This window comes from Microtus oregoni, unplaced genomic scaffold, assembly GCF_018167655.1.
Source record: "Microtus oregoni isolate MIOR12 unplaced genomic scaffold, Mior012 000038F_ref0000394, whole genome shotgun sequence".
NCBI classification, from domain to species: Eukaryota; Metazoa; Chordata; class Mammalia; order Rodentia; family Cricetidae; genus Microtus; species Microtus oregoni.
In genome coordinates this window covers 5,294,914-5,322,594 of record NW_024543097.1, presented here as the reverse complement: position 1 = coordinate 5,322,594, position 27,681 = coordinate 5,294,914, and the positions used below count along the sequence as shown (strand labels likewise).

The window sequence follows — 27,681 nt, the reverse complement described above, 5'->3', positions numbered from 1 at the left end:
ATAAAAGATATTGTGACTTTAAAATTTTTGAACTTTATTCATTACAGAAAACAGAATGTGTTTGAGTTCATAGAATAATCGTTGTGAAATTTACAAATTTTAGCACATTATTTTCATGCATAATTACTGTTCACATTGAGAGTAAGGACCTTGATATAACTATTTAATAATATTTAAATAAATTCTGATTAGTAATGTTATCATTAAGTGTTTTGTATATTGATTCTTTCACTTGTCAGGAAAGGACAACATAAATAAAGAAAAATTGAAACATTTTGCATATTACCATGAATCAAGACAGTTATAAATAAAAATTAACCTTTGTATATAGGTTCTAGAATCACATACGGTGTTGCTTACAGGACATGTTTGCTCTGGGCTTTGAGCTGATGATTTCCAGCTGAGCAACGCTTGTTACCTAGAAACAAAGTAATGGAATGTTCTTTGATGGCTTATTTGAAATGAAGTATTTTGTTTATTTAACATATGTATGCTATTTTAGTTACTTTCAATCTAATGAAAGAGCTTTATTCTGTGAATGCCAAGCATATATTTGGATACATACTTTATAAAACTATTTATGAAAAGATAAAACTATGTGTGAAAAGATTTTCTATTATGTAGTATAATGATTGGTACATATAAGAGAATGGAGAACTTAGTTAATCATTAGAAGGAATAATATAAGCATAGTATATGCTAATGACAAGTTAGAAGTTACAACAAATTTAGGGACATATTTATGACATGTATTATATATACTTATATATTATATAATTTTGCAAGAATATATAGTGACAATTCTAAAAATTGAAATTCATTACAAACAGAGAAATGTAACAGATGAAGGGAAAGTATGTTAGATGGTGTTAGATGACAAAATATGGAAGGAAAAAATGTAAAAGTAAGAATGAAAGAGAGAAAGACAATGAGAAGGACAAGGAAGGGGGGAAAGAAGAGGAGACTATATAAATTATAAATGCTCGTCCAATAGCTCACTCTTATTATTAGCTATCTCTTAGAACTTCACCTATTTCTCTGAATCTGTGCTGCCACTAGGCTCGTGGCTTTTATCACTATATCATTTTGTGTCTCCTATTCATTCTCCACCTGGCTGGTGACTCTTGTGACTCCACCCTTCCTCATCCCACCATTCTCAGTTTGGCTTTCCCACCTAACTTTATCCTGCTTTATTGGCCAGTCAGCTTGCTTATTAAACCAATCATAGTGACATACATAGAATCACACAGTTTACAGAAGGATGATTCCACAGAGATCATTCTAGACCTATTGTTGAAATAATAACACATCAGATATACTGTAGTTGAGTTCGTGATAGGCCTAAATTTCAGAAACCTGGAAAGCTAAGTGAACTTCATTTTCCTGTTCTGAAAAAAAAAAGAGTAATAGAGAAGTTCAGCTTGGACAGGCCTAGTGAAGGTTCAGAATATGTGTTGCTTAACAGAGAAGACAGGAACACTTTAAAGGTGGATAAATGCCACTTTTAAGTTGGCAATGCAATAGGTATCAGTTCACAGGGAGCAGTGTGAAGGAGTGTCTCTTTTGTACATATGAGAAAGATAGGCAGTGGTGAATGACTCCAGAGGAGGTAGAAACTTTCATAGATTAATGGAGGATTCTTATTTTCTGCTAACGATTTAAGCCATTGGTACAGGGATAGCAAATATTTTATTCTGTGAATCAACACTGAATCAACCCATGACTTCTATTTTTAAACTATCTCTTCTGAGCAACATAGAGGATTAATTGGAAGGAAAAACAAGAAGCTCTTTAAAACAGGTTTAACTTTATAGATGCAAAACTTTATAGATGTGTATAAACTAGTATAGAGACAGGAACGTAATAAAATGTAATGAAAAAGAATTGATAATGTTTGCTGATTTTCTCTGATATCAGAAGTAATAGGGAAAAGAGATGTAGAAAACCTATGTTTAGTTTCTAGGTGAGCTACTGATCAGTTAGCAGTGTTTCATTGATTGTGATGAAAATGAATGTAACCTATGATAGAAGTGGTGTCAAAAGACCTTAGTCCAACAAATGATAACCAAGAAACCTGGCAGAAATGTAAATAAAGAAGGCTTGGAGTCATATGCTGCTGTATTTTGTAGTGTTCATACTAAGAAAGTATTTGGGAAGTATATCTCTATAGTGATGGAAATACAGAGAGGTGTGCCCCTCTTTTCTATAATTTCAATACCCCATCTGTGCATTTAAATTATATAGTGATTTGATGCTGTGGATTGGCTTAATGAGTAAGAAAAAATAAGCAAAACGATTTCTTATGTTTCACCCTTCTTTAATTCCATTTTTCCTTCTTTCTTTCTTTCCTTCCTCCTTTCCTCCCTTACTTCCCCCTTCTTTTCTTCTTTCCTTCGTTTCTTTCTTCAATCCCTTTTTTCATGTATCATATAACAACAATCAACTGATAATTTACTTCCCTGTCTGTTGAGTACTAAACACCTTAAATTAGTGTCTGAGAGCTCTTTCTTTCCAGAGACTTCCTAAACTTTGGTTTAGCCATGTCAACATTCATTCCTCTATTCCTGAACTTACTAAATGTATGCAATAATATTTGTAAAATTTTAAACCTATTTGTTGAACACAAATAATGTTATACATAAATAATTATGCATATATATATATATATACATATGAATGAAGCTTTTGTATAGTAACTTCCTTCTAATTACAGACTCCATTCATTATTTTTTTGAACTAGTCAATATTAGATGGAATAAAGTGTTGTTCCAGAACACATGCTTTGTTTTTACAAACATAGATTTGTTGGTGGATTTCTTTGATTGAGGCCCTATCTCTGTCTTCTACAGTGACCAGGACTGTGTGTGCCGAACAATGTGATGGCAGGTGCTATGGACCCTACGTCAGTGACTGCTGCCATCGGGAATGTGCTGGCGGCTGCTCAGGACCAAAGGACACTGACTGCTTTGTATGTTTAGGACTTCTCTCTCTCTCTCTCTTTCTCTCTCTCCGAATCAGACTCACATTGAATATTTAACACTGGATTATATTAAGAATAAGTTTGGACATTTTATTATTATAAAAGGCATTCTACCATTGAGTTGACTATTGATTAAACAGAATGAATTTGTACCAGTAAGATCAATTCTGACTTTCTGACATAATTTATGTGTGACATGAATATATTGAAGAACATGAATGAAAACATGCTGGGATGTTTTTCAGAAATTGAGAACATAATTTCCACATATTCAGTGCTTACAGCTTTGTGTTGTTGCATTATTAAGTTTCATAAGTGAGGATGGCTTGCTTCCTGAATATGAATTTCAAGGTTATATCAGACAAATTGATGCATTTGGATATTTTACAGTTTGTACTGTTAACAAACTAATATTTTCTATTTATAAAATATAGACATGTTTATTTAAACCTATTTTAAACCTATTTATATGATAAATCATATGGCTAATATTTTTGAAGAAAATGTTTTTATTTCAATAATACTAACATTTATAGGTTGTTGGAAAATTTTAAAATATGTTTGATATTATATCCTTGATATAAGTTTTTGTTCATTGAAATATATATTTAACTTTGTAAGTGATGATTTATTCAAGCTCATAAACAACAATACTAATTTTAATCTAAAATAATAAACAGTAGACTTTTATTTTTAAAATGAGTACAATAAATTATTTTTTCATTTCTCAAAAAATCTACTGACACATATTAGAAATTTATTTTCTTGCACCAAACACATATTAACATTGAAAATTTTAAGAATTAAGACTCTATCTAATAAGCAAAATAAAAATTAAAGCACTGAGGCTGTAATATTTATTCTTTAAATTTTAAAAATTATAAGAATCTTAATTTGTCTAATGTGATTCTATGGTGAAACAACACTAATTCTGGTGAACTGAAGTCAAGCAAAGAATTAGCTGTTACACATCCAAGGATGTTACATCTAAGAAGAGCCTTGGCAGCCAAACTGAGAGCTCTTTCTTTTCTGTCATTGGCATAGACAAGAGACGACCAAGCTTGATTTTGAAGATACGGCACACTGCAGGTGTTGCATTAATGATTCCAAAGCCAGCACTGTGGTAAACAGTAGGAAAACCTCTTCGTGTAGGATGTGGCACTGTGCCCTTTCTCTTGTATTCTTGTGATAAGCAGTACCAGGTGCTCTTGAGAGCTCTCATTTCATTACTATATTGGAATGGTCCAGTGATTCTACTTGGCATTTATACAGAAGGTTCATGAATGCCAGACTGATGCTTTGGTGTAAGTTACATCGTGCTCGTGTGTTAACTGGAAGGTACATTTGCTCCGTTCCTCTGGCTTATATCCCCTTGTTCCAAAGCTGTCTACATACACTGCATATCAGTGCAGAAAACATGTTAGTAATTCAATTATAAGAATATATGATGTTTCATGGTCGTAAATTAAAACTTACTGAGTTTTCTAGATTGCTTTTTAATGGAGTCTTCCTATAAAGTGTTATCTTAGTGAATAATGTATCATCAGTGAGTCTCTTTCTGATTATGTGCCTTGTAGACCACCGTGAGAGAATTGTCATGTTGTGATGAAGTGTTTGCTGAAACAATTGATGAAGCAAATGTTGTGAGAAAACTGAATAAATTAATTCTTATTAATAACCATAAGACAGTTTATAAGAAATGTAAAACAGAGCTTTGGTTCATGTTAGCTCTTTTATGAGGCCTCAATTATTCACTGGAAAGCTTCATTTCTTAACTAAAAGAGAGAAACTGTCCATGTTTGTTAGTCACATGTTTATATATGTTTTCTTGTGATATCTAAAACATAACTCTCAGGTAGCAAAATAATTTTAAATTCTTCTCAAATGAATTTGAAAATATGAATAAAACACATCAGAAGACAAATTTATATTATTGAAAATCAAATGCCTTTTGAACTTGGTGGCTACCAAAAATGATGTACCATTGTGAAAAATTACATTATTTTATTTAAACACAGGCTAGTGACAGCTCACAAGTTCTTCACATGTTAACCCTTTAAGCATTATACTTGGTCAGTCTCCAGGTTCTACTTAAGTTCAGGTAAATCAATGGCAATCATTATGTTTCCTACTGTAAAATGAAGATACTTGAACTTAACATGAAACACAAGGCATGAAATTGCCAGATCTACATACTGGATACATACACTGACTGTAAAGTTTAAAATAACTATGTTTAATCAGTGTGAGCTCAAATAATCTGTCAAATTTGTGTAGATTGAACACTATCCACCAAGCCTTAGTTTAAAACTGTGTTAATACATGCTACTCTACATTCAGGTAAAAAAGAGATAATAGTGATTTCTGGCACAGAGAGGGTAAGAAATCGATGAAAACTTAAAGGCACAATCACTTCGAGGTTATCAATTTTAAAAGGGTTAATAAAATTGAAGTATAATAAATAAAGTACAACACCTTTCACTAAACTATAATAGCAGTGCGTTTATTGACAGGAATAGAAGAAAAGTCATTTATAAATGGATTTGCTGTGTTGCAGGCCTGCATGAACTTCAATGACAGTGGAGCCTGTGTTACTCAGTGCCCCCAAACATTCGTCTACAATCCCACCACCTTTCAACTGGAGCACAATTTCAATGCAAAGTACACATATGGAGCTTTCTGTGTCAAGAAATGCCCACGTAAGTAACACATAAGACACATCAAATAATTACAGCTCTACTTGAAAAATGAGACGTTCATTTATGATTGTTTTCATTTGAAACTTGAATAATAAAATTAGTAAATTACTTTACATTGGTTGTGGGTCTGGGAGTCTATATTTCACAGAAAGAGGAAACAAGGATCATCATATTTATCTAATTTGTCTTGCCACATGAGGTCGTGCCAGACTTGACGTTAGAATGGTGGCTTACTGATGAGTAAACACTTGACATTTTCTCTATACCTTGGTTTTCAACAAGTGACACTGTTTCTTAGCAGAGATCATTGTTTGGGAGAAATCTGTATGATAAATAAGGTTAGATAATGATATAATTGGGTTTATGCCTATATATGTTGCTGATTGTTTACTTATATTAGAATATATGCCAGAATAATTGAATATATATGAAGATTGTTAAGTGATATTTAGCAAACTGATAACAAATGCTAATGATTAAAAAGCATCATTATTTTGATTACATATTAGATAGCATATGTTATTATACATATATATATATATATATATATATGACCATATGTGTATTTATGGATATATATCCATATATATTGACATCTGTTGTTTTAGTGACCAATGGGACTTTTACCTATTCGAGAGTCTAATTAAGTAAGTTAAAAATTTTAAAGTTAATAATCACATTTACTTATATACTCAAATGAGTGGAGGCTTTGCACTCTGTGGGATGTGTGTGTGTGTATGTGTGTGTGTGTGTGTGTGTGTGTGTGAGAGAGAGAGAGAGAGAGAGAGAGAGAGAGAGAGAGAGAGAGAGAGAGAGAGTTGGAATATATTTCTTTAAATCAGTTGAAGGACCTTCTCTGCTTTTAAACTGTAACACTAAGACCCTCTGTAAACTGCTCACTGAAATCAGTTTACCAAACTTCAACCATCTTTGGAAGCAAGGTCATTTATCTTCTAAACAGAGGCCTTACACTCCCTAGTTCAGCATCCTGAAACATAAAAACTCAACTGTTGAAGAAAAAAAAGAAGGGTCGGGCTTCTGTGCATCCTACAAAAAGTCCACTGTGGTGGGCACTCTAAGACTGATAGCTTGCATTTATACATGTGTCTACCCCAATGAGTGATGCATCCCCCTTGTGTTAGTTACCTCTGTGTTACTGTGATTAGAATACCTGGAGGAGGAATGAAAGAGGGGAAAAGTTCATTTTTATTTAATGATGTCTGAAATAGAGCATGGAAGGGATCCAGTGAGTATACTGGAGCTTTTGGCAAATACTCTTTTCTTGCATTGAGAGTTGGCCCAAGGCAGGTAAGATCCAGAGCCTATGTGATCTCTCAAAGCCTTCTGGTAATAACTTACTTACAACCTGCAGTGCCTACCTTTGAAAGGGGCCACAGGCACAGCAAAAGCGGGAGATCTAGTCTTTAAAGTGTGATGTTACAGGGAACATTGTGGATTACAGATCATACCATTCTTTTACCTTGGATCTGCCCCTGCCTTTCAGACGTTCCAATCTTTCTTCTTGCAAAGCAATCTAGGGCTTTTGAGTCACTCTTTTCTCTATACAAAGTAACTGGTTATGAATAATTACCTAGAAATTGTCCCATTAGAAGACTTCCCTTATTTCAGACTTGATGCCTTCTACTACCATATCTGGGTGCCCCTTTTCAATCATTGCTGATTATGGAAATGCTGACCTTAAATCAACACTGACGAATGGTTAGGTTCTGTCTCTATCAGGTCCATAAAGCATGTAAGGAGCTGTTTGTTTACTGGGATACAATTTTATACCATAGACCCCATGCCTTGACTCTCAAAATCTTAGAGGTCTTTTTTAGTTTTTTCTAGAACTTCATAACTCTGTATGTCATTGGCTATCCAACAATGATGAAATATCAGTGAAAGACTTGGAATGCATGGCCATGAAGCAGAATTACTAAAATCACATGTCTCTTCTGCTTTGGACACACCGCATGTTTGGTATCTTTCATAGCTTTTTATCTATTTACAAACTGTCCAGAACTGTATTCAGGGAAGGTTGATACATTCCAAACCACTGTTCTCGCAAACATCATGATGTCCCTCTTTTTCTGATAGCTCTAGATGCAGAACTTTTTTCGTTATTTTAAAGAGAAATTACTGGCATCTCACAGATTGCTGATTTTCTAAGCATATCACCAAGTCTCAGTAATAAGGTTTCGCTTGTTTAATTGTACACTTTTGCTAAAGTGAAATCTTTCAAACTTTCAGTATGTATCACAAAGGTTTAGTGACACTCATATAAAACACTGGACACATTTTAAACATTTCCTCTTGGACCTGCAGAGCCCCTCTTGATCGGAGGTGGTTTAACTTCAGCTTCATTTGCGCTTCATGAACTAGAAGTATTTTAGACTTCCAGCTTGCATAATGTCATGAAATGAAGTGGAACTATTGAAAAACACAAACTAAATGTAATGTAGTTTCCTAAGTCTATAAGCGAGATCTCTCTATCTTGGGGGCAATTTGGAATGTGGAGCAGTAGTCAAGAAGATACCCATGCTCAGCACACACTGCTCTTAGAGTGGAATGTGGGTGTTGGAGAAACTGCTTCAGGTTGGGGTATTTACAGAAGGACTTGGTTTAGAGAAAGAGACATATACATTGTCAACGATGCTATTTTCAAGGCAGAAACTATCTCTTTTTTAGGCTGATGGTTTAGCTTTAACATTTTTATTTGAATTTTTAATCAGATAACTTCGTGGTGGATTCCAGTTCTTGTGTGCGTGCCTGTCCTAGTTCCAAGATGGAAGTAGAAGAAAATGGGATTAAAATGTGTAAACCTTGCACTGATATTTGCCCCAAAGGTGAGTGATCCTTCAGAATGTTCGGTTACAATAGGTCCTTTCCAAAGGACTTCATGTGCTTTTCTTGCTGTATTGGTTTTGTGAGTTTTGTTGTTGTTTGTTTTGTTGTGTTGTGTTTGTTTATTTCTTAAAACAGGGTTTCTCTGTGTATCCTGGCTATTCTGGAACTTGGTCTGTAGACCAGGCTGACCTTGAACTCAGAGATCTGCCTGTCTCTCCCTTCTGAATGCTGGAGTTAAAAGCAAATCCTACCTTCATGTACATTTTAATAACCCAGTGGGACTATCTTCTCAGAAAAAAAATCCCCTCCCACAATGATGATTGACAGCACCACACACACACACACACACACACACTTACACATTTTGCATAATTTTCTTGTTATGAAAAATACTGGCTAATAGTGGTTTTGACTGACTTTGAGTTAAACTAACAGACTAGATGAGGGGAAAAAAACCAGGAACTCCGAAATCAAAGAATATTGCCTTCTTTTTGTTTATGCAATGCTAGAGATTGAACCGATGCCTTTAATCATTCTAGGCAAGTACTCTACAATCAAACCACACCCCTCCCCAGAAGCACCAAATGTTATAAGTTTGTCACAAAGTGTTTATTATACATAAATTATTTCCACATAAAAAGATCTGCAAAGGGAAAGACCACACACCATTTACTCTCCCTTGTCTTAAAACCATATTTTAACAGATATGTGCAGTAAGAAGAAGTAGATTATAAGTATCAAATCAATCTCACAGGTAATTTGTGCTGTAGAGTTTGAATGAAGAAAGACATCTTACCTAGGCCTGAATGCTCAAATTCCTCATCAGAAGGAAACCTTGAAACAGGATGAAAGTAAAGCTCATATCTCTCAAATGGTCAAATGGTAGGCTTTTGAAACACCTAGATTAACAAAAGGAAAACCTCATACTTTTAGACTACACACCTTGTGTGTGTGAATGCCTCACTCTCTGTCTCTACATCTGTCAGTGTCTGTGTCTCTTCTCTCTCTCTCTCTCTCTCTCTCTCTCTCTCTCAGAATATAAATATTTCTGACTCACTCACCTTTAAATTGTTTTTCAAAGTAGAGCCTTCAGAAAGCATAAATAACATAAAAGTATAAATATTTAAATGCCCTAGTGCTGACTCATATCACAGTACTTGTTATTTAATAAATATTTTAATACACTAGCATTATTAAATTGTAGGTTGCAGATGATTAGTCTATCAAGAAATTATTTCATGAAACTACCAGCATTTTAAAAATGTTAAAAATTGTATTTTGAAATGAACTTCATAATGAGAACTTTTATCTGGTAATGTAAAATATTAATTGATAAAAGCTTCATCTCAGTTAGCCTAGGTACTAACTACGTGCTGGGTCTTAAATTTAAACAAAACTCTTACAATGAGTCTTGATCATTAGATTGTGATACAGAGAAAAAATTTCAATTCAGTCTCAGTAATAAATGCTGATCAAAGATTCAAAACAAAGAACAATGAGCTAATAAATAGAGTAGATAGTTTTCCTAAGAAGGAATACATACATACTGCTAACAAACAGTTATCAAAATGCTCAGTGCTACACTATCAGACAGATATATATTAAAGCAAATGTCCTGTCTCTCTCACCATGTGAAGCTGTTATCCAAACTAATGACAAACGCTGCCGCTCCCGAGAAGAGACTCCATACCCTGCTACTGAAAATGTGCACTGGCACAGCACCCAAGACCCAGGAAACTAGAGCTGTCATAGAACTCAGCTTTTGTTTATAACCAAAGGGTTATAAACCAGCCCACCATACATACTTATACTGCAATGTGTATAGGTGTAGTGTGCATTATAACCAGAAAATAGAACCAGTCTATTGATAAATGAATAGATAATGAAAATATTATATTATGAAATTTTAGAAGGAAAATTAAATCATGACATATTTTAGAAAACATAAAATTAAAAATCATCGTGCTTAGCAAAATAAGCTAGGCTCAAAAAGGACAAAGGCTACATGTTTTATCTGATATATGGAATTCATATTTAAAAGTGTGTGTGTGTGTTTGTATGTTGGTGTGTGTCTCTCTGTCTCTGTATGTGTGTCTGTTTTTGTGTGTGTGACTAAGAAGAGATTCATGAGAATAGAAGGAAGAGACTTTAAGGGAAGAGAGATGGAATACATGTAATAATGAATTAATAGGATGGAATCTGCCTCTTAAGTGCTGGGATTAAAGTTGTATACCACTGCACACAGTTATGCAATGCATCCTCTCTACCCTCCTACACACCCAGCTTCATGGATTGAGGAACATATGAACACACATAGGCTGTATGGGCGTTTACAAGTCCTACAGAAATTCAAGCCAGATAAAATATAGCACCAAGAAGGAGAAGTAGGCCCCAAATTCCTTCTCTTACTAAGAAGCTATTTGTAATAAATACTTGGGAAAGATAAAACTGTCAATTGTACTTCAGGACTGGCCCATGCTCAGGAATAGGTAATCACCACAAAAGACTCCATACTTCTTTGTTGCTTGTTTGAGGTGTGTGAATGTGTGTTTATGTAGTGTGTGTGCATGCGCTTGTGTTTTGTTTTGGCTTTTTTTTTAGGATTTGATGAGTTTTATGTTTTTACTTTTAATTTTATTTTCTTGAGTTTGGGGTTTATTGGGAGTGATTAAGAGAGAGGGAAAATATATTTTAAACTTATAAGGGAGTAGGGTCAGTACTACTGAAGTTGCTTAGCATATGTAATGCTAAAAACATAAATAGATGGATAGATAGGTGGATAGATAGATAGATAGATAGATATTTAGATAGATAGATAGATAGATAGATAGATAGATAGATAGATAGATAGATAGATAGATAGATAGATAGGACTTGATAGCTAATGCCTGTAAATCCCAAAATTCCTTTATTCTTAGCACTCTGGAGGCATAGACTGACAGATCTCTCTGAATTTGAGGCCAGCCTTATTGTAGGAGAACAATTGTTCATTCCAGGATGTTCAGACCCAAAATATTCACACAGAAAATATATCATTTGCAATCCTGTTTGGCCAATAGCTTAAGCATATTTCTGGCTAACTCATATCTTAAATTAATCCATTTCCATTAATCTGTGTATTGCCATGTGGCTGCAGCTTACCGGCAACATTCCTGTGCATCTGTCCCCAGCAGTGGATATATGGTATCTCTCTGACTCTGCCTACTCTCTTTATATATTAAGCCATTGGCTGAAAGAAGCTTCTTTATTCATTAACCAATAAAAGCAACACATATACAGAAGGACTTTCCACAGTACAACCTGGTCTACAAAAGTGAGTTCCAGGACAGCCAAGGCAACATAGAAAAGCCCTGTTTCAAAAAATTAAAAAAAAAAACATTATCTTTTAAGAAGGATATTTCAATTTTGAAATAAATGCTAGTAGGTTATAATAAAAAACACAAAGATGTATTAGCTAGGAATATGTTTCTCAGCTATTTACTCCGAATCTTGCTTCCATAGCGTGTGACGGCATAGGCACAGGATCATTGATGTCAGCTCAGACCGTGGATTCCAGCAACATTGACAAATTCATCAACTGCACGAAGATCAATGGGAACCTCATCTTCCTTGTCACAGGGATTCACGGGTCAGTGCTCAGTTTCGTACATTGTTCTGGGAAGTGAAGGTGTTCCTTTGCATTGAATGCCTGCACTGTTGATTCACCTGAACCTAGAAGAGTTTTACCTTAAAACTCGTTCCAGTCAAAGTAATGGACAGCCCGCCAGGAGTGCCGGAAACACATCTGCCTTCTGAGATGGGTCAGTATTTAGGTATGACAATGCAAACTTGTAATTAAGCTTAAATATGCTTTGAGAGCAATCTCCTGAAACCCATGGTCTCATCAAGCCCAGGTTTTCAGGAAACATCACTAATACATGAAATGAAGAATATCCTTTGACTTTCCAGAACATAAGTTCAAAATAACTTATATCCCATTTAAAAAAAAAACTCACATAAAACTGCTCAAAGAATCTGACATAAAATTAAGTTGAAATTCTCCTAAGCTGCTTTTAAAAATACATTTTGTTCGGATGCATTCTTCTTTCTCTTATATGGGGAAATTAGCACAACTATAAAGTGAATTTTATTTTGGTAGTAAAAATTCTTACATTATCTGGGGTCCTTTATTACAGAACCGCCTGCTGGGGAAATAACCAAGTTTGTATACTTTCTGTAATAAAAACGTCAATAGTTGTACTTTGTATTTTATCTATTTGTCTATATTACTACTTAATCTCTAAATATTAGGGCTACAGGCTACAAATAAAGACTATCACTCACATATTTTAATTCAAACTCTTACACTGAACATATATCACATCATTTCTGGAAGCAAAATAGCTTAACACATTATGAATAAATATTTCCAAATAAGAGCAGCATGAGCAACGTGACAAAGTATTTATCTTCATTCAGACAAATTATTATTTGTGCTCTTGCATACAACATCTCTATTTAAAAATGTTGTTTTTAATATGGCCCATGTCATGTCCTGTAAAGGTATACATGTATCTTCTGGTCGGTTGGTTATTTTTAGCCAAACCAAAGTTTTTCTTAAAATTAAGATTCCTAATTTCCATTTAAAACTTGGTGATTCTCCACCCACATCCATATATAACAATGATGTGCTATACTTGAGCAACTCTCACCATTTTGAGATGGGATCCATTGTGTTAACAAAAGTCTCCGTACTTCCTCTTATGTCATCTGAATTGTTGATTTTAGCCTATTTAGCCCATATGAGCAGGAAACTTGGGTCAGCACTTACTCCCTTTCTTTATAATTCAGTGAGTGAGTGCATGACATCCAGTAAGTGACATTTGTCTATGTGAATTATTACTTTTTGAAACCAAATATCCCTTTGCCCAAAAGAGCATCTGTTAGTAAAACTTTCTGAGGATCCGAGAAATAAGATGGAGCCAGTTAGTGCTCATTGTTTCCTGCATTAGTTATCTTTCCAATCTCTGACAGAAACAACTTAAAAGAGGATGCATTTATGTTAGTTCACAGTTTCAGAGTATGGCTAATGTGGCAAGGAAGTCACGGCAGCCGGACCTTGAGGCAGCAGACCACATTGCGTGTATGGCTCACTCTCTGCATTTTATTCTACCCAGAATTCCAGCCTCTCCATCAGTGCCATGCACTTCTCAAGTTAGTCTTCCCCTGTAAACTGACGTATTCAAGATAAGTCCTCACCAATCTCCCCATAGGCAGCCTGATCTAGGTTACCTCTCACAAGTGAGCTCAGACATTTTCCTCTCAGGTGAGCCTACATCTTCTAACATAGATGATATGAGCCATCACAGATGTGATAAAAATGTAGTTGTTTCCAGACTTCAGTGTTCACTGCAATTTCAAAACATATTCTCGTGAACTGTAATTGCTTTAGTAAAGAGGTGATTTTTTAATATTGTCAAATCTAACATAAATTTATATGTGTGTGTTTATAATGCATCTGACATCTTATTAAATTCAAAATAAAATCCAGAGATAATGTTCCCTTGTTAAACACATACATTTTAAAAATTAAGGCACTTCCTAATTATAATTAGAGCAAAATATGAAAATGTTCAATGTGATAAATAGAATTGCTTGAAAATTCCTCAACTTTTACTTAAAATAAAAATTTAGATTTATAAGAAATGATATTAGAAATCATTCTATTGCAGGAAGTACAAAAAATATAAAAGTAATATTAATAGCTGGAGACTGAAATACAAAAAAAACCCTAAATATGCATATTACCCACACATGTAACATTATTCCAAAACATCTTTAAATTTGTATCAATAAACTAAAATCCATACCAATATAAAATATCCTGAGATAAATACCTGTTTTAGTTTGATTTGGGGGGGGTTAATGTATATTCAATAATATATCTTTTTATTCTTTCATTTCTATATTCTTTCTCCCATTTTTCACTTAGAGATCTTTTAATTTAACTATTTTTTTAGCTTTTTTTTTTTTACTATGACCAATAACAATTTGTAAACAAACCATCTAAACAACAAACATACATAATCCATTTTTGGGGAAACGGGAGTAGTTTTTTAGGCTACTTCCTGCTGCTTGGGGGCACTGATAACTTTTGAGGGAATCCTGAGAAAATTTAAATTTTGGTCAAGTTCTGACTGGAGTATTCTGTGAGACAGGGTCACCTCAATAAGACACCTCCAAACTGTTTTGGATGTAGAACTCAGAAGAAATTGCAAGAGAGGTGCTCTGAGATGTTGGATCATCTGGACCATCTACTCCTTTTAGGGATTTTTCAGAGTGGTATTTCTCTATCAAACCTTATTTTTCTCAAGCCAGAAAGTATCTGCATCCTCTCGTTTTCTGTGGAAATAAAAACAGAACATGTTTCCCAAAGTAACATATCTTTTGACTGAAATTTTGAAGTCAAGGAATTTTTAAAGTATATAGATTCATTTAATCTATAAACTTTCATAATCAAATGTCTGTCAACAATGATTTTTTACCCATTAACAGTCAAAAAAATCTAAAGACAATGTAATACTATACAGAATCCAGACTCTCCTTGTATTTTCCTTCTTCATGTGGCTTATTATATTTTTATTACTTAAGTACTTTTTCTATCTTTTTTCTTTTATCTCCCAAGCCTACACACATTTTTTAACACACCGTAAGCCATTTAGAGGCTTTATTTTTTTTCTTTTTTTTTTTTGAATCTATCTTTATTGCATCTCTCTCTTTTTTTTTTTTTTTTTTTTTTTTTTTTACCATATGAGCCTTTAAACTTCTAAGAGGGCACAACTAACACCAAAGCCATGACAAAAGCGACTGACTTTGTTGCATTCTTTTCCCCCTAAGAATCTAGATCTTGACAGATCTACTGGATTTAGCTGTGATACCACTCCAATTATGGGAAGATTTTAGTTCATGCTGATGATGAGCAGTGTTCCACCTGCTGATCATAAATCCTATTTAAGTGTTTGGCTGCAGGATGTCTTAAAAGAGTCACATGGTTTTTACTGCTAAAGCTGAGTCAGGAAACTGTCTATTAAAGGAACCGTGCCTCTGCTTGCTGCTAACAAACACAGCCTATCAATTAAAAAACATTTACCAAGGAGCCAAATTTGACACCATTTTGTGTTCTTACTATCTCTTTTAAAGCTTTTTCAGACTCTATGTGGAAATTCTTGCTGAACGTTTAGATGCCATATGTAAGCAGAAGTTTTCTTTCTTGGAGTCACATAGTCCCAAAAACCTGCCAGGTGCTTCCAAAATTACCATTCCGAAGTGTAATATTACTTTTAAACCTTTGACTGATAGCTCAGGCTTATCAGTACCTAGCTCATACATTTTAAGTTAGCCTATATTCCTTATCTAAGCTCTGACACATGACAGTACCTTTTCTCATTATGCCATGTTCATCTTGCTCTTCCCACATCTGTGTGGCATCTTCTGACTCCACCTTTTTCCTTCCCATCATCCTTAGTTTGTTTGCTCCACCTATACTTTCTGCTTGGCTACTGGCCATTTTATTAAACCAATTTGAATGACAAATCTTTACAGTGTACAAGAGGATTATTCCACAGCATGCACATACACACAGACACACACACACACACACACACACACACACACACACATAGAAGATATAACTAATTTTCTTTGAAGTTGAGACAATATTGCTAGGGAATGACACACAAATGAGAATTTGATGTAAAAATAGCAATCTTTGGTAGTACATTTTTAAGATTGTATGTGACATAGGGAAATCCTTTAATAAATATGATTTTAATAGCATTGCTCTTTGGTTATTATTAAAAGCCTAATTACTGCTATAATTAAAATATTTCTATAAATGCCCCTAAATTCCTTTTAATGGAATGGTACTATGCCCATTGAGAACTACTGGACAAAATTATATTCGTCGAATAATTATGAAAATTGACCTACATATGACCAAGTTTCTTTAAAATAATATCTGGGAGAGAAAATATGAAAAATAATAATTTAATGAGGATTAGAATAAGTGTTTTAGCCTTGTTTCATCATAGAACTTTTTGGAGTAGTTATGCTTATCAGGATTTTATGTATTCAGAGCTCTTCCAGTTGAGGTATCAGTCAACAAATAATTACAAAGCAAATAGAAACAACTCTCCTTTGGGTCAAATGTATTGTACAATAGGAACCACGTGCAAACTACAAATCTTTAAATTCCTCATTCTGTATGGACGATAATATCACTAATTCATTCAAGTGGAAACGAATTGCCTGCAAAAATCACCATGAGCTAGCAGTCCAAAGGTTGTCTTTAAAATGAACTCAGCAAAAGACAAATGAGATCGTTTATGTAGGTGACCCCATCCAGAGCAGCGTGAGTTTGAATAGTAGCTACATGATGGATGGTACAAATTCGAGTCAAACACTCACCTTCCTCCAGTGAAAGACAGTGAAATGGATGGATAATAAATAGCTCTTCTGCTTGTTTTCATGAGTAAATCAAAAATTATTTTGATTTGTTCAGCCCCATATCAGTAAAATCTTAATCAATGAGATAAAAGGTAAGGAAAGTAGAGAGGTAAGTGTGGCAAAGGAAATGAAAAGCACAAAAGGCAGGTGGAGAAGGCAGCAAAAGAAAAACCACTGTGACTTTGTCTAGTTAATAGTGCAGAGAAGTGTTAAACAAATATCACTTTATGGCTTAATTGTAGCATTTTGTAGACTATGTTAGAAAGCAAATAAAGGCAAATTTGGTTTCCGATACTTCATCATTCAGATGATTACCTGTCCTTAATCATAAGTTTGAAGCCTTGAATACTTTGAAGTCAAAATTGATACTATTGTGTCTGGAGAAAAATATATATGATATATTTGAAAGAGAGATGTCTATAAAATATGATATATCCTCCATTCTCAATCTCATGGGAGAATGAGTTATGAAGCCCTTCACATTCATTTCATGAAACTATAACTATAAAGCCAATTCAACAGGTCTAAGGCAATATATATATATATATATGTGTGTGTGTGTGTGTGTGTGTGTGTGTGTGTGTGTGTGTGTTGGCTTATTCCATCTCTATGCATGTATGTGCTAGTGGGGAGAGGGAGAAGGATGGGGTACAGAGTAAATTTTAATAGTCATAGCTTTAAATATTATAAATAATAAACTTCTAGTAAATAAAATGTTTTCTGTACTTTCAATGCCATGGCTCTCAACATATTTGTAGTGACTTTTAATAGGATACTATTATTCATTAACACAGTTCTTTAATGATGAGGTCAAAAGTCATTAATTAAATGGTATTTTGTTCAGAAACATTTCTTTCAGAAAACACAGTCTTGGCAATTTGTCAATTGTATTTTTGGATTTAAAAGAGCTAAAAAAAGTTAATTTGCATATTCATACTGTGCCATAAAATTGTCTTTGCCAGTAATGGAAATTCAACTCATTTCCTTAATTATAATGAGAAGTCCCAGCATGCAAAGGGTCTAGGGCTATCAAAGGAATGTTCCTCTCATCCTTTGTGTTGACATTGATCATGGGCATGCTCTTACAGTAACAAGATGCTTTTAAATATGCTGGAAACGTGTCACAGAGAGGGATTGACAGGAAGAGGTTTTTATGACGGGTCGCAGGAGTGGCAGATAGGAAAAGTCACACCTAGATTTCTTTTTCTTTCTATGCTGAACACAAAACACAGTGACAGGGTAGTCATAATGTTCTTTTACTTGGCTCTGTATTTAATAGAGAAAAGCAGTTCTAAGACAGTGTGGATCTTCAGTGGCTTTAGGATGAGACTCCCCACAGGTACTTTGAAGTTGAAAAGTGGGATTCTGTCAACTTATTTTATAGGAGTCTTGAATCTCTAAAATTAAGTATAGAAAAGATCTATGGTCCATTGGGCTTCTGGTTAACAATTAATTTCATCCTGGAAGCCAGGAAATTTTCAGTCATGACTTTGGCTGACTCCATTATTCTTTACTTGCCCTGAATATTTAATCTTTTCTTGTGATGCCAGGATATTAGATTTTATGGCCAAAATTGTTCTATTTTTTTTTCATGGCAGGGCAATGGTAAAATTCCATTCCCCAATTTCAGAGCTTATATTTCCTCTGATAGAAGAGTTTTGTACATTAAGAGATGGATATAGACTTTAAGAACTGAATGTTAAATCAGATTTCTGTGAAAAGTTTTCTGGACATAACATGACTGTGGCACACATGAACTAATTAACAGCACCTGAGGTCACCTGCACAATATCAAGTCAATTTTAAATAAATGCCCAGCATGGAGGTCAAGCATGTTGCTTAGCTGAGGGGATGAGAGAAGTTGATGGCTGCTGCAGCAGGAACAGCTTCTTTACTTTGGAGGGATGGTCATTGATATTTTGCCCCATATTACAGAGGATGATCCCACAACCAAGGGCATATGGGCATCTCTATGGACTCAGGGTATTCAAATACTTTGTATCAAAAAAGAGGGCATGAATAGGTAGGGATATGCATTGAATAGGTTGGGGGAGGAAATTGAAAGGAGATAATGTGATTGGATGTTTTCAAGACACTTTATATGTCTGTATGAAATTTTCAAAAAAAATTAATTTCAAAAGATAAATGCAAAAGTTTTTCATCTGTTACATTTCATTTTGTATCTATTTTGTCTATATTAACATCAAAAAGGTCATATGTAACACGCATTTACATACATATATGTGTGCATATATAGATATGCATGCATTTATGCATATAAGTATGGAAGGGTGCGTGAAAGAGCAAGAGTACACTATTTAGAGACCTTTACATTTAGACCACAATTTCAGGAGATGTGTCTTTGAGAATATTCTGGATCAATAGGGTTCTTTTTTGAGTTATAGAAATATGTGCTGTGCTTTCTCAGTCTCAGCGATACCCAACGCCAGAGCTTTATACAGCAGTGCACACTAAACTAGTAGTACATTGCAGTGACTGCATTTCTTAGTTTAAAAAGTAATTTAATCAAGCAAAACCTTTTTAAAAGAGATGAGATGATCTACAGTTTGGGGCAAAATGCTGAAGAGCCAAGTTTAGAAAGCCAGTGTCAGGTGCTTTGAGAGTTCAAACTGGAACTCATAGTTGCTGCAAATGATCTTTTAAATCCATCTTCCATGGATGAAGACTACCGTTCCAGAAGCTATGCCATATACCTACCTGTTTGTTGGTAGTATAACATATCTCTGTGTATAATCCTATTTAGACTGCTTAGTTACTATAGTCTGTGTTATTTCACACACAAAATAGAAAGTTCTCACAAATGGTGACAAATGATAAGTGTTCACAGGAAGAATAAAACTCATTTAATTGCTATATAATTCTACAAAAGCTAAGGTTCATTCTTCTGAGAAAGTTCAGGATCTCACAGAAAGCTGATCAATGCATAACATTGAACACTTCTGTGAAGATATGAAGTCTTCACACATCCTGGAAAGCCTTTAAAGTAATAAAGCATTAAACAAATGCCATATGTTGCTTACATTACTGAAAGTATTACTTCAATTCTGAGATAATTTGGTATCATGTTGGGCTCAATATTCAAATACACAATCATTTTAAATGACCAATATTTACCTAAATACTTTTGGAAGACGAAAATTGAAAATAATCTATTAGTTGTTTTTAAATGACAACTTTAGAACATATCAGACATAAATTTCTAAGCATTTTTCATAAGGTAAGGGTACTTTAGAAATGTTCAAAATGTATATGTTTTATATTAAGAAACTGTTAAAATTTTAAATAATATATATTATTTAGTTTGGAGCAAATGTGTCCTGTTATAAAACAATCAGTTTAAATTTGCTTGCATCTCTTCTTGACTTTCTAGGGACCCTTACAATGCAATTGAAGCCATAGACCCAGAGAAACTGAATGTCTTTCGGACAGTCAGGGAAATAACAGGTACTTTTATTTTATTTTGCCACTAGCTATGTGACCTTTTCATTTCTTTAAATAATTACATAATATTTATAATAGCTTTAATTTTCAAGAGAAGTTCTAGTTCTCTTGAAAAAGTAACTCGGATGATTTTGAACATTTATTAGCTTTTATATTTTAAAACCAATAGAGTTACATAGAAAACTTTGGAATATTGTTAATATTGCTTTTGCAAATACCAAAAGCTCTGTGACTCTTGGACATTTGCTTTGTAATATATTTTCTCATAAGAATTCCAGGTAATATGGAAAATTTATACTGCTTGTTTGGCACGACAGGTTTTGAGCATTTACTATTTTAAATCTTTTATAATAAATTATGGGTTCATAAATATAAATCAAACTTGGACTTGACAGCACATGAAATAAAACCTGATATGAAAGGTTAGGCTAAACACAACTTAGATTTCTAGGTCAATACAGATAGGAGAGTACATAAATAGATGGTGAAGGGATTCACAGAAATAGAGCTGTATTTTTTTCTTCCTAATTAGATAACAATTCTATGTATATGTATCTATCAAAATAAAATAAATTATATTTTTTCAATATTTGATACATACAACTTTATGATTCCCTGAATCATAAAGAATCCTTGGGATTCTTGATTCCATACTTTGATATCAACTATTTATCTATTCTTTACTCCAGAAACTCATGGTATTATGCTTAATCATAAAATGAAAAATGTGATGACTACTTCAAAAATAGTTTTCTTTGCCTTTGCTTACTTTCTGCCTTTCAATGTATTTTCATTGTGTTTGGATGATAATTACCACTGTTGTTGAAAAAAATAATACCACAAATGATTTTGCTTTCCTAAATCCCTATAGGTTTCCTGAACATACAATCGTGGCCTCCAAATATGACAGATTTTAGTGTCTTCTCCAACCTTGTCACCATTGGAGGAAGAGTCCTCTACAGGTAGGTAAAGGTGTTCAATGCTGTACACTGCACAAATACAAGAAGGGACATCACAAGTTCTTTAATTTTATAAACACCAGTATTACTGATCAACAAATCAGTAGTATTGATTGATTCCAAAGAAGAGTCCTGAAGTAATCCCCACTGTGATATGAAACACATAGAACTCAGAGCTTGGTTTTGAATGACGTTTTGCCTGTTCTGTGTTGCAGGGTGGCTGCTTGTTCGTCCTGGCTAGCTTAATCCTAAAATAACCACACTGAAACTGTATTAATTAAATCACTGTCTAGCTCATTAGTTCTAGCTTCTGATTGGCTAATTCTTATATCTTAATTTAACCTATTTCTATTAATCTGTGTATCGCCACACAGCAGTGGCTTACTGGGTAATATTCCCAGCTTCTGTCTCTGGCAGATCCATGGTGTCTCTCTGACTTTGCTTTCTTCCTCCCAAAATTCAGTTCTGTCTTCTCTGCCTACTTAAGTTCTGCCCTATCAACTAAGCCAAGGCAGTTTCTTTATTCATTAACCAATGAAAGCAACACAAAAACAGAAGAACCCCCTATAGCAGTGCTGATATTAATATTTTTTAGGTATAAAGCCTGTGATGTGACCTCTAGAACTGTACCTTATTTTTAATTTGTATTATAATAACAGATATACTTAAGTGACTAAGAAATGATGTGAGTTTTTGGGAAATGAATGTTGTTGTACTCAGAGGCTAGATCTGTATCTCTGGTGCCATTGTTTGTGCCATACATCCAGTGTTGATATTACAGGGTAGGTCCACTATCTTCAGTGTTGAATTATTATTATTATTATTATTATTATTATTATTATTATTGGAAAAGTTAGAAGATATTGTTAGTCAATATTAACATAATATTATAAATTTACATGATAAAATGAAACTTTTATAAGGGTACTGTTTCTTAAAGTTTTGATTTTAAACTGTGTCAGTTAAAGTTGACTATTTAAACAGAAAACAAATATAGCTCTAAGCTTGGAAAAGCAGTACCAACATTCAATAAATACTTGAAAAACTGTTCAACATCCTTATCTAGTGAAATAATGGAAGTCAGGGTCATCATTCCAGTTAGAATGCAGGTCATTAAGAAAACAAAAGATAGTAAATGCTAAGAAGGATGAAGGAGAACAGACATATACATCAGTAGAGGAAATGTAAACTAGTATACCAACAAGAGAAATAATTGTGGGTGTTCCTCTATCATCAGTATAGTAGCACTGTATAATCAGGGTATATGTTTATTGAGTATATTCCCCAAGTTAGCATAAAGCAGAGATGTTTCCACATTTATATTCATTGAAGAACTATATGCAATAACCAAGTAAGAAAATGACAGGACATGTCAATAGATGGATGACTAAATAAAATGTATATAAAACAATATTATTTTCATCTCAATGAGGATACAGTGAATCTTACAGGGCCCCAAAGTTTGACAATCAAGAGAGAGGGAAAAAAAAATATATATATATATATATAAAATATGTGTGTATAAAATATACATATATATGTACAAACACTAATAATTAAAGAATTCATATGTTGATATGGTATTGGGGTAATCTTAAGGAATTAAAAGTGTGAAGTTTGGAGTGAAAATTATATAAATATGATATTCGTGTATGAAATTCTCAGAAAACATTAATAAAACAAGTAAAAGTTGTATAAACACATACACACACACTGAAATGAATTCTACCATTTAAAATAATAATTATCTGTCATATGAGGAAATACATGAAACTTGGGATTATGTAAAAAAAATAAACTGTACTCCAAAAATCAATGTTGTATTTTTTGTAATATATAATACAAACATATATAGATGATATGGATAGATAGATGATAGATAGATAGATAGATAGATAGATAGATAGATAGATAGATAGATAGACAGACAGGACAGAAAAACAGACAGACAGAGAGACAGACCGACAGGCAGGCAGGCAGACGAATGGACGGAAGGAGGGAGGGTAGGAGCGAGGGAGGGAGGGACGGATAGGTGTGACCAGAAAAGGGACTACTTGGGAAGAAGAGATAGAGCAGTGAGTATGGAGAGAAGATAGGAGAAAGTAAACTGAGGACAATATAAAGCCTAGCATTGCAATAAAAACAGACAGGAAGACCAATGGAACCGAATCAAAGACCCGAATATCAATCCACACACCTACGAACACTTGATTTTTGACAAAGAAGCAAAAAAACCTCAGATGGAAAAAGAAAGCATATTTAGCAAATGATGCTTGCCTAACTGGACATCAACATGTAGAAGAATGCAACTAGACTGATATCTGTCACCATGCACAAATATCAAGTCCAAATGGATCAAAGGCCTCAACATAAAGCCAACCACACTGAACCTCATAGAAGAGAAAGTGAAAAGCACATTGAACAGATTGGCACAGAAGACAACTTCCTAAATATAAACCCAGTAGCAGACACTGAGAAAAACAATTAATAAATGGGACCTCCTGAATCTGAAAATTTTCTGTAAAGCAAAAGACACGGTCAACAAGACAAAATGGCAGCCTACAAAATGAGAAAAGATCTTCACCAACCCCAGATTGGACAGAGGGTTGATCTCCAAAATATACAAAGAAAGCATGTCTATTTTTACATAGTTATAGAAGCATCAATATATTATAGTGCTTAACCAAAAGACTTATTTATATTTATATGTATTCTTTAAATGTTTAGTATTAGTATAGAACTTTATTGTTGAGAAACCCAAAATTTAGGCTGACCAGAAAAGGCAGTACATATATATATATATATATATATATATATATATATATGTATATATACATATATATATATATATAGTCAGTGTTCATAATTATAGGAAGTGGAGATTGTCAGTTGTCAGTCAGGGAATTAAATGATTAAGTACATATCTTAGCACAGAATTGCCTGTTCATCCATTGTTGATGCTCCATTATTTTAATTTTTGTTGTGAGGTGCTATGTCCTTACTGAACTTTACAGTTTTGTGAATTATTCATTTTACTTTCCCCCTCTCTTCTTTTTAGTGGACTCTCATTGCTTATCCTCAAACAACAAGGCATCACTTCCCTACAGTTCCAGTCTCTGAAGGAAATCAGCGCGGGCAACATCTACATTACCGACAACAGCAACCTGTGTTATTATCACACCATTAACTGGACAACACTCTTCAGCACCATTAACCAGAGAATAGTGATCCGAGACAACAGAAGAGCAGAAAACTGTAGTAAGTACACCACCCACAACGTAAGCAGGAACTTCTGCTTTATATTGAGCTAAATCGTTGAAAATCACATCAGAATCATTGCCCTTTAACTGAAAATGGAGAGATAACGGTGTTTGTAACATATTGTCTGTTTTCACATCCTGGCCAATATCTGTAAACCATATCTGCAGATGTAGATTCCATAGATCTAATAAAACCTTACTGAAAAGCTTAATGAGCATGCCAGACAATTCCATGGATCCCGCTATGTCGTTTGGGGATGGATAACCTGGGATGTGTTTTGAGATGTGGGAAAATGCTGTCTAGAAGTTTGTTGTGTTAGAAAAAAAATATTTTACAAATGCTCTTACATATAAATATGATTTTCTGATTTTCAGTATTGTTCGATACTTTTGCTCCATGCTTTTCCTTCATTGTTATATATAGGAAACAGTTTACATAGACAAAATTCTACATATTTCCCATCTTAAACAAACATGCCCTGGTCATTGATAATTACACTAAACAAATATAATTCATATATATTGTATTTATAAAAAAATAAACTAAAGTTTATTTGTTTCTGAGAATAAATGAGTAGAAGATGTTTTAAAATAACAATCTTAGGAGGCAAACAGAATTTAAATTTATTGAATTAAGTAGTTGGTAACTCCATCTTGTTACAGGGATAGTCTAAAACATCATAGGATATCAACTTTAACAAAATGAAACTTGTGAGAAATTTGGTTGCTTTTGTTGCTAAAATTATTTTATAGAAAAGGAGAGATCTATAACAAGCAAAAAATCTGGAGTTAGGAGATCTTCCATGCTTACCATTCTCTGTGCCACATAAAATCAGGAAATAGATCTACTTATATATCAACCCATGCATGGTAATATTAAATGAATCTTCACTTTTATGCACCCTGGATCATTTACTTTGTTCATACATTGTTGATTCTTGAGAGGTAACTGTTTTTGCTTTCTGTCTGATCAGAAACTCCTTTCTTTACAGTTTTGTGTGTGTGCTTCCATGCCATACAGAAGAAGACATATGACATTCAAATAGAATCTTTGATACAAATTTATGAATACTTTTCTCATTTATTCTTTTATTCTGTATCTTATGTTTTAGTCATTCAAAATAATATTGTTTCACCATCTTTCATCTATGATTGCTTAGTAGTTACATATAGGAAAACACGCAAGCATCAGAGACTATCTGATTTCTTTGACATAGTGAATCTGAAATCCTGAAAATACTCATGTTTTATATACCATTTTTAAACCTGTACATATAAAAGCAAATGGAAAGAAGAACATGAGAAAATTAAATATAGAATGAAACAGAGTTTTGAGGTTTTTCTATTATTCTGAGAGTTACAAACTTTTGTAGCATGCAAAGAGAAGCGCATCACAAATTACAGTAATAAGGGTAATACACTGAACATCGCGTTTTTAAACTTTCAGTACTGTAAAAATTTCAGTATTAGACTAAGTTCAGCTATTTTTAAACCATATGTATATTTCTCCTGGTACACTTAGATTTGAATTTTTAGTTTTGGAAAGATATGAAGCAGTTAGAAGAAACCATTTTGTTCCATTATAGTACCAAATTAACAGTTTCCATTTTTATCTCTAACAGCATCAGATAAGTATTTTATTACATGAAGTCTATTTATTAAAATTTAAACTATGGTATCAAACCAAATGAATCTGCAGAAACATCCCAAGCATGAATTTTCATGCAATAGAGTAGCCCTGTGAACATGACCTCAGGATTTATTCTGCTGGTGGTTACGGTGAGCTGCAGTGGAGAAGCACTGTTATTAAACCCTTCCCATCATTCACATCATTCTCTGCAAATAAGAAGTCCAAATAGATCCCTCCTTTAACAGGAACTGCATTTTTAGATATTCATCCTTGGTATCTGTTCATGTACAAGATATATTCTGGTATATGTATATACATACATATTTGCTACAACACATAAGTGTAGACAGAAACAGTATATATACTACATTCATATAGTATTTCAACACATATTCATAGAAAAGCATGCAATATACATATTTTAGACCTATACACACCTGCCAAAGCAATACAGTTACAGTAAACCCACTGATCTAAATCTGAGATGATTGTCTATTAAAAAGGCAACAATTTAAACAGATGGTGTGGTGTTCAAAATGATTTTCAAAAAATGCTGACAAGAAAGAAAGACTTTACCTCATCCAAAAAGGTGACAGTGGCTTGAACAAATTTTCCCTTTTTAGTCAAAAATTTGAAAGACGGCTCGATGATTTGAAGAGCATGAGATTGAGAAATAACCACAGCACATAAGAGACTGTATCACTTCCTGCCTCATCGTCCCATGTGGTGATGCTACTCTCCAGATGATAGCACTATGTGGGAGAAGTTCTAGTGGACTTGTCAGAAGTCTCTTGAAGTTTCTTAAAAGACAGGAATGCATTCTAACATATAAACAGTACAGAGATAAATACAATACCAACTCTCCAAAACCCAGGTTATATTTGAGTCACACATTTTATTTCTTAGAAACTATTGTACATATGTAGTAGATATAATTAGAAACAGTTTCATTATTGATTTTTCCATATGGAAACAACCTTTCCAAATTGCAACTTTACCTTTTTTATTATGAAATATGCAAAACACTGAAACATCGGTAGAGAATGTGCTATCTTTCTGTGCATGTCTTCATTAGGGGTTTCTCTTTCTGTGATAAAACAAGACCAAAAGCAGCTTAAGTTGGAAAGTGTTTACTTGGCTGACAGATCCTGAATTACAGTCATTTTAGGAAAGCCAAGGCCGGAATTCAAATAGAGCAGGAATCTGGAGTCAAGAGCTGATGCAGAAGCCTCAGGGCAGTGTGGCTTATTGGTTTGTTCGTTATAGCTTGCTCAGCCTACTCTCCTATAGAACCCAGGTCCACCATCCTAGGTATGGTGTCACTTACAATAGACTCTCCCATCCACATAAATAACATGTT

General features: G+C 33.8%; 1 protein-coding gene across 2 annotated transcripts in view; it reads left to right on the top strand.

Moving 5' to 3' along the window:
- Erbb4 (erb-b2 receptor tyrosine kinase 4) overlaps positions 1-27,681 on the top strand; it is a 1,049,748-nt gene that overhangs the window by 724,971 nt on the left and 297,096 nt on the right. For both annotated transcript variants that reach the window (XM_041631763.1, XM_041631764.1), the window contains exons 6-12: positions 2,850-2,968; positions 5,538-5,679; positions 8,412-8,525; positions 12,028-12,154; positions 20,402-20,475; positions 21,344-21,434; positions 24,490-24,689. In XM_041631763.1, the coding sequence (XP_041487697.1) occupies positions 2,850-2,968; positions 5,538-5,679; positions 8,412-8,525; positions 12,028-12,154; positions 20,402-20,475; positions 21,344-21,434; positions 24,490-24,689 (867 nt within the window). The remainder of the gene's footprint in view (positions 1-2,849; positions 2,969-5,537; positions 5,680-8,411; positions 8,526-12,027; positions 12,155-20,401; positions 20,476-21,343; positions 21,435-24,489; positions 24,690-27,681) is intronic.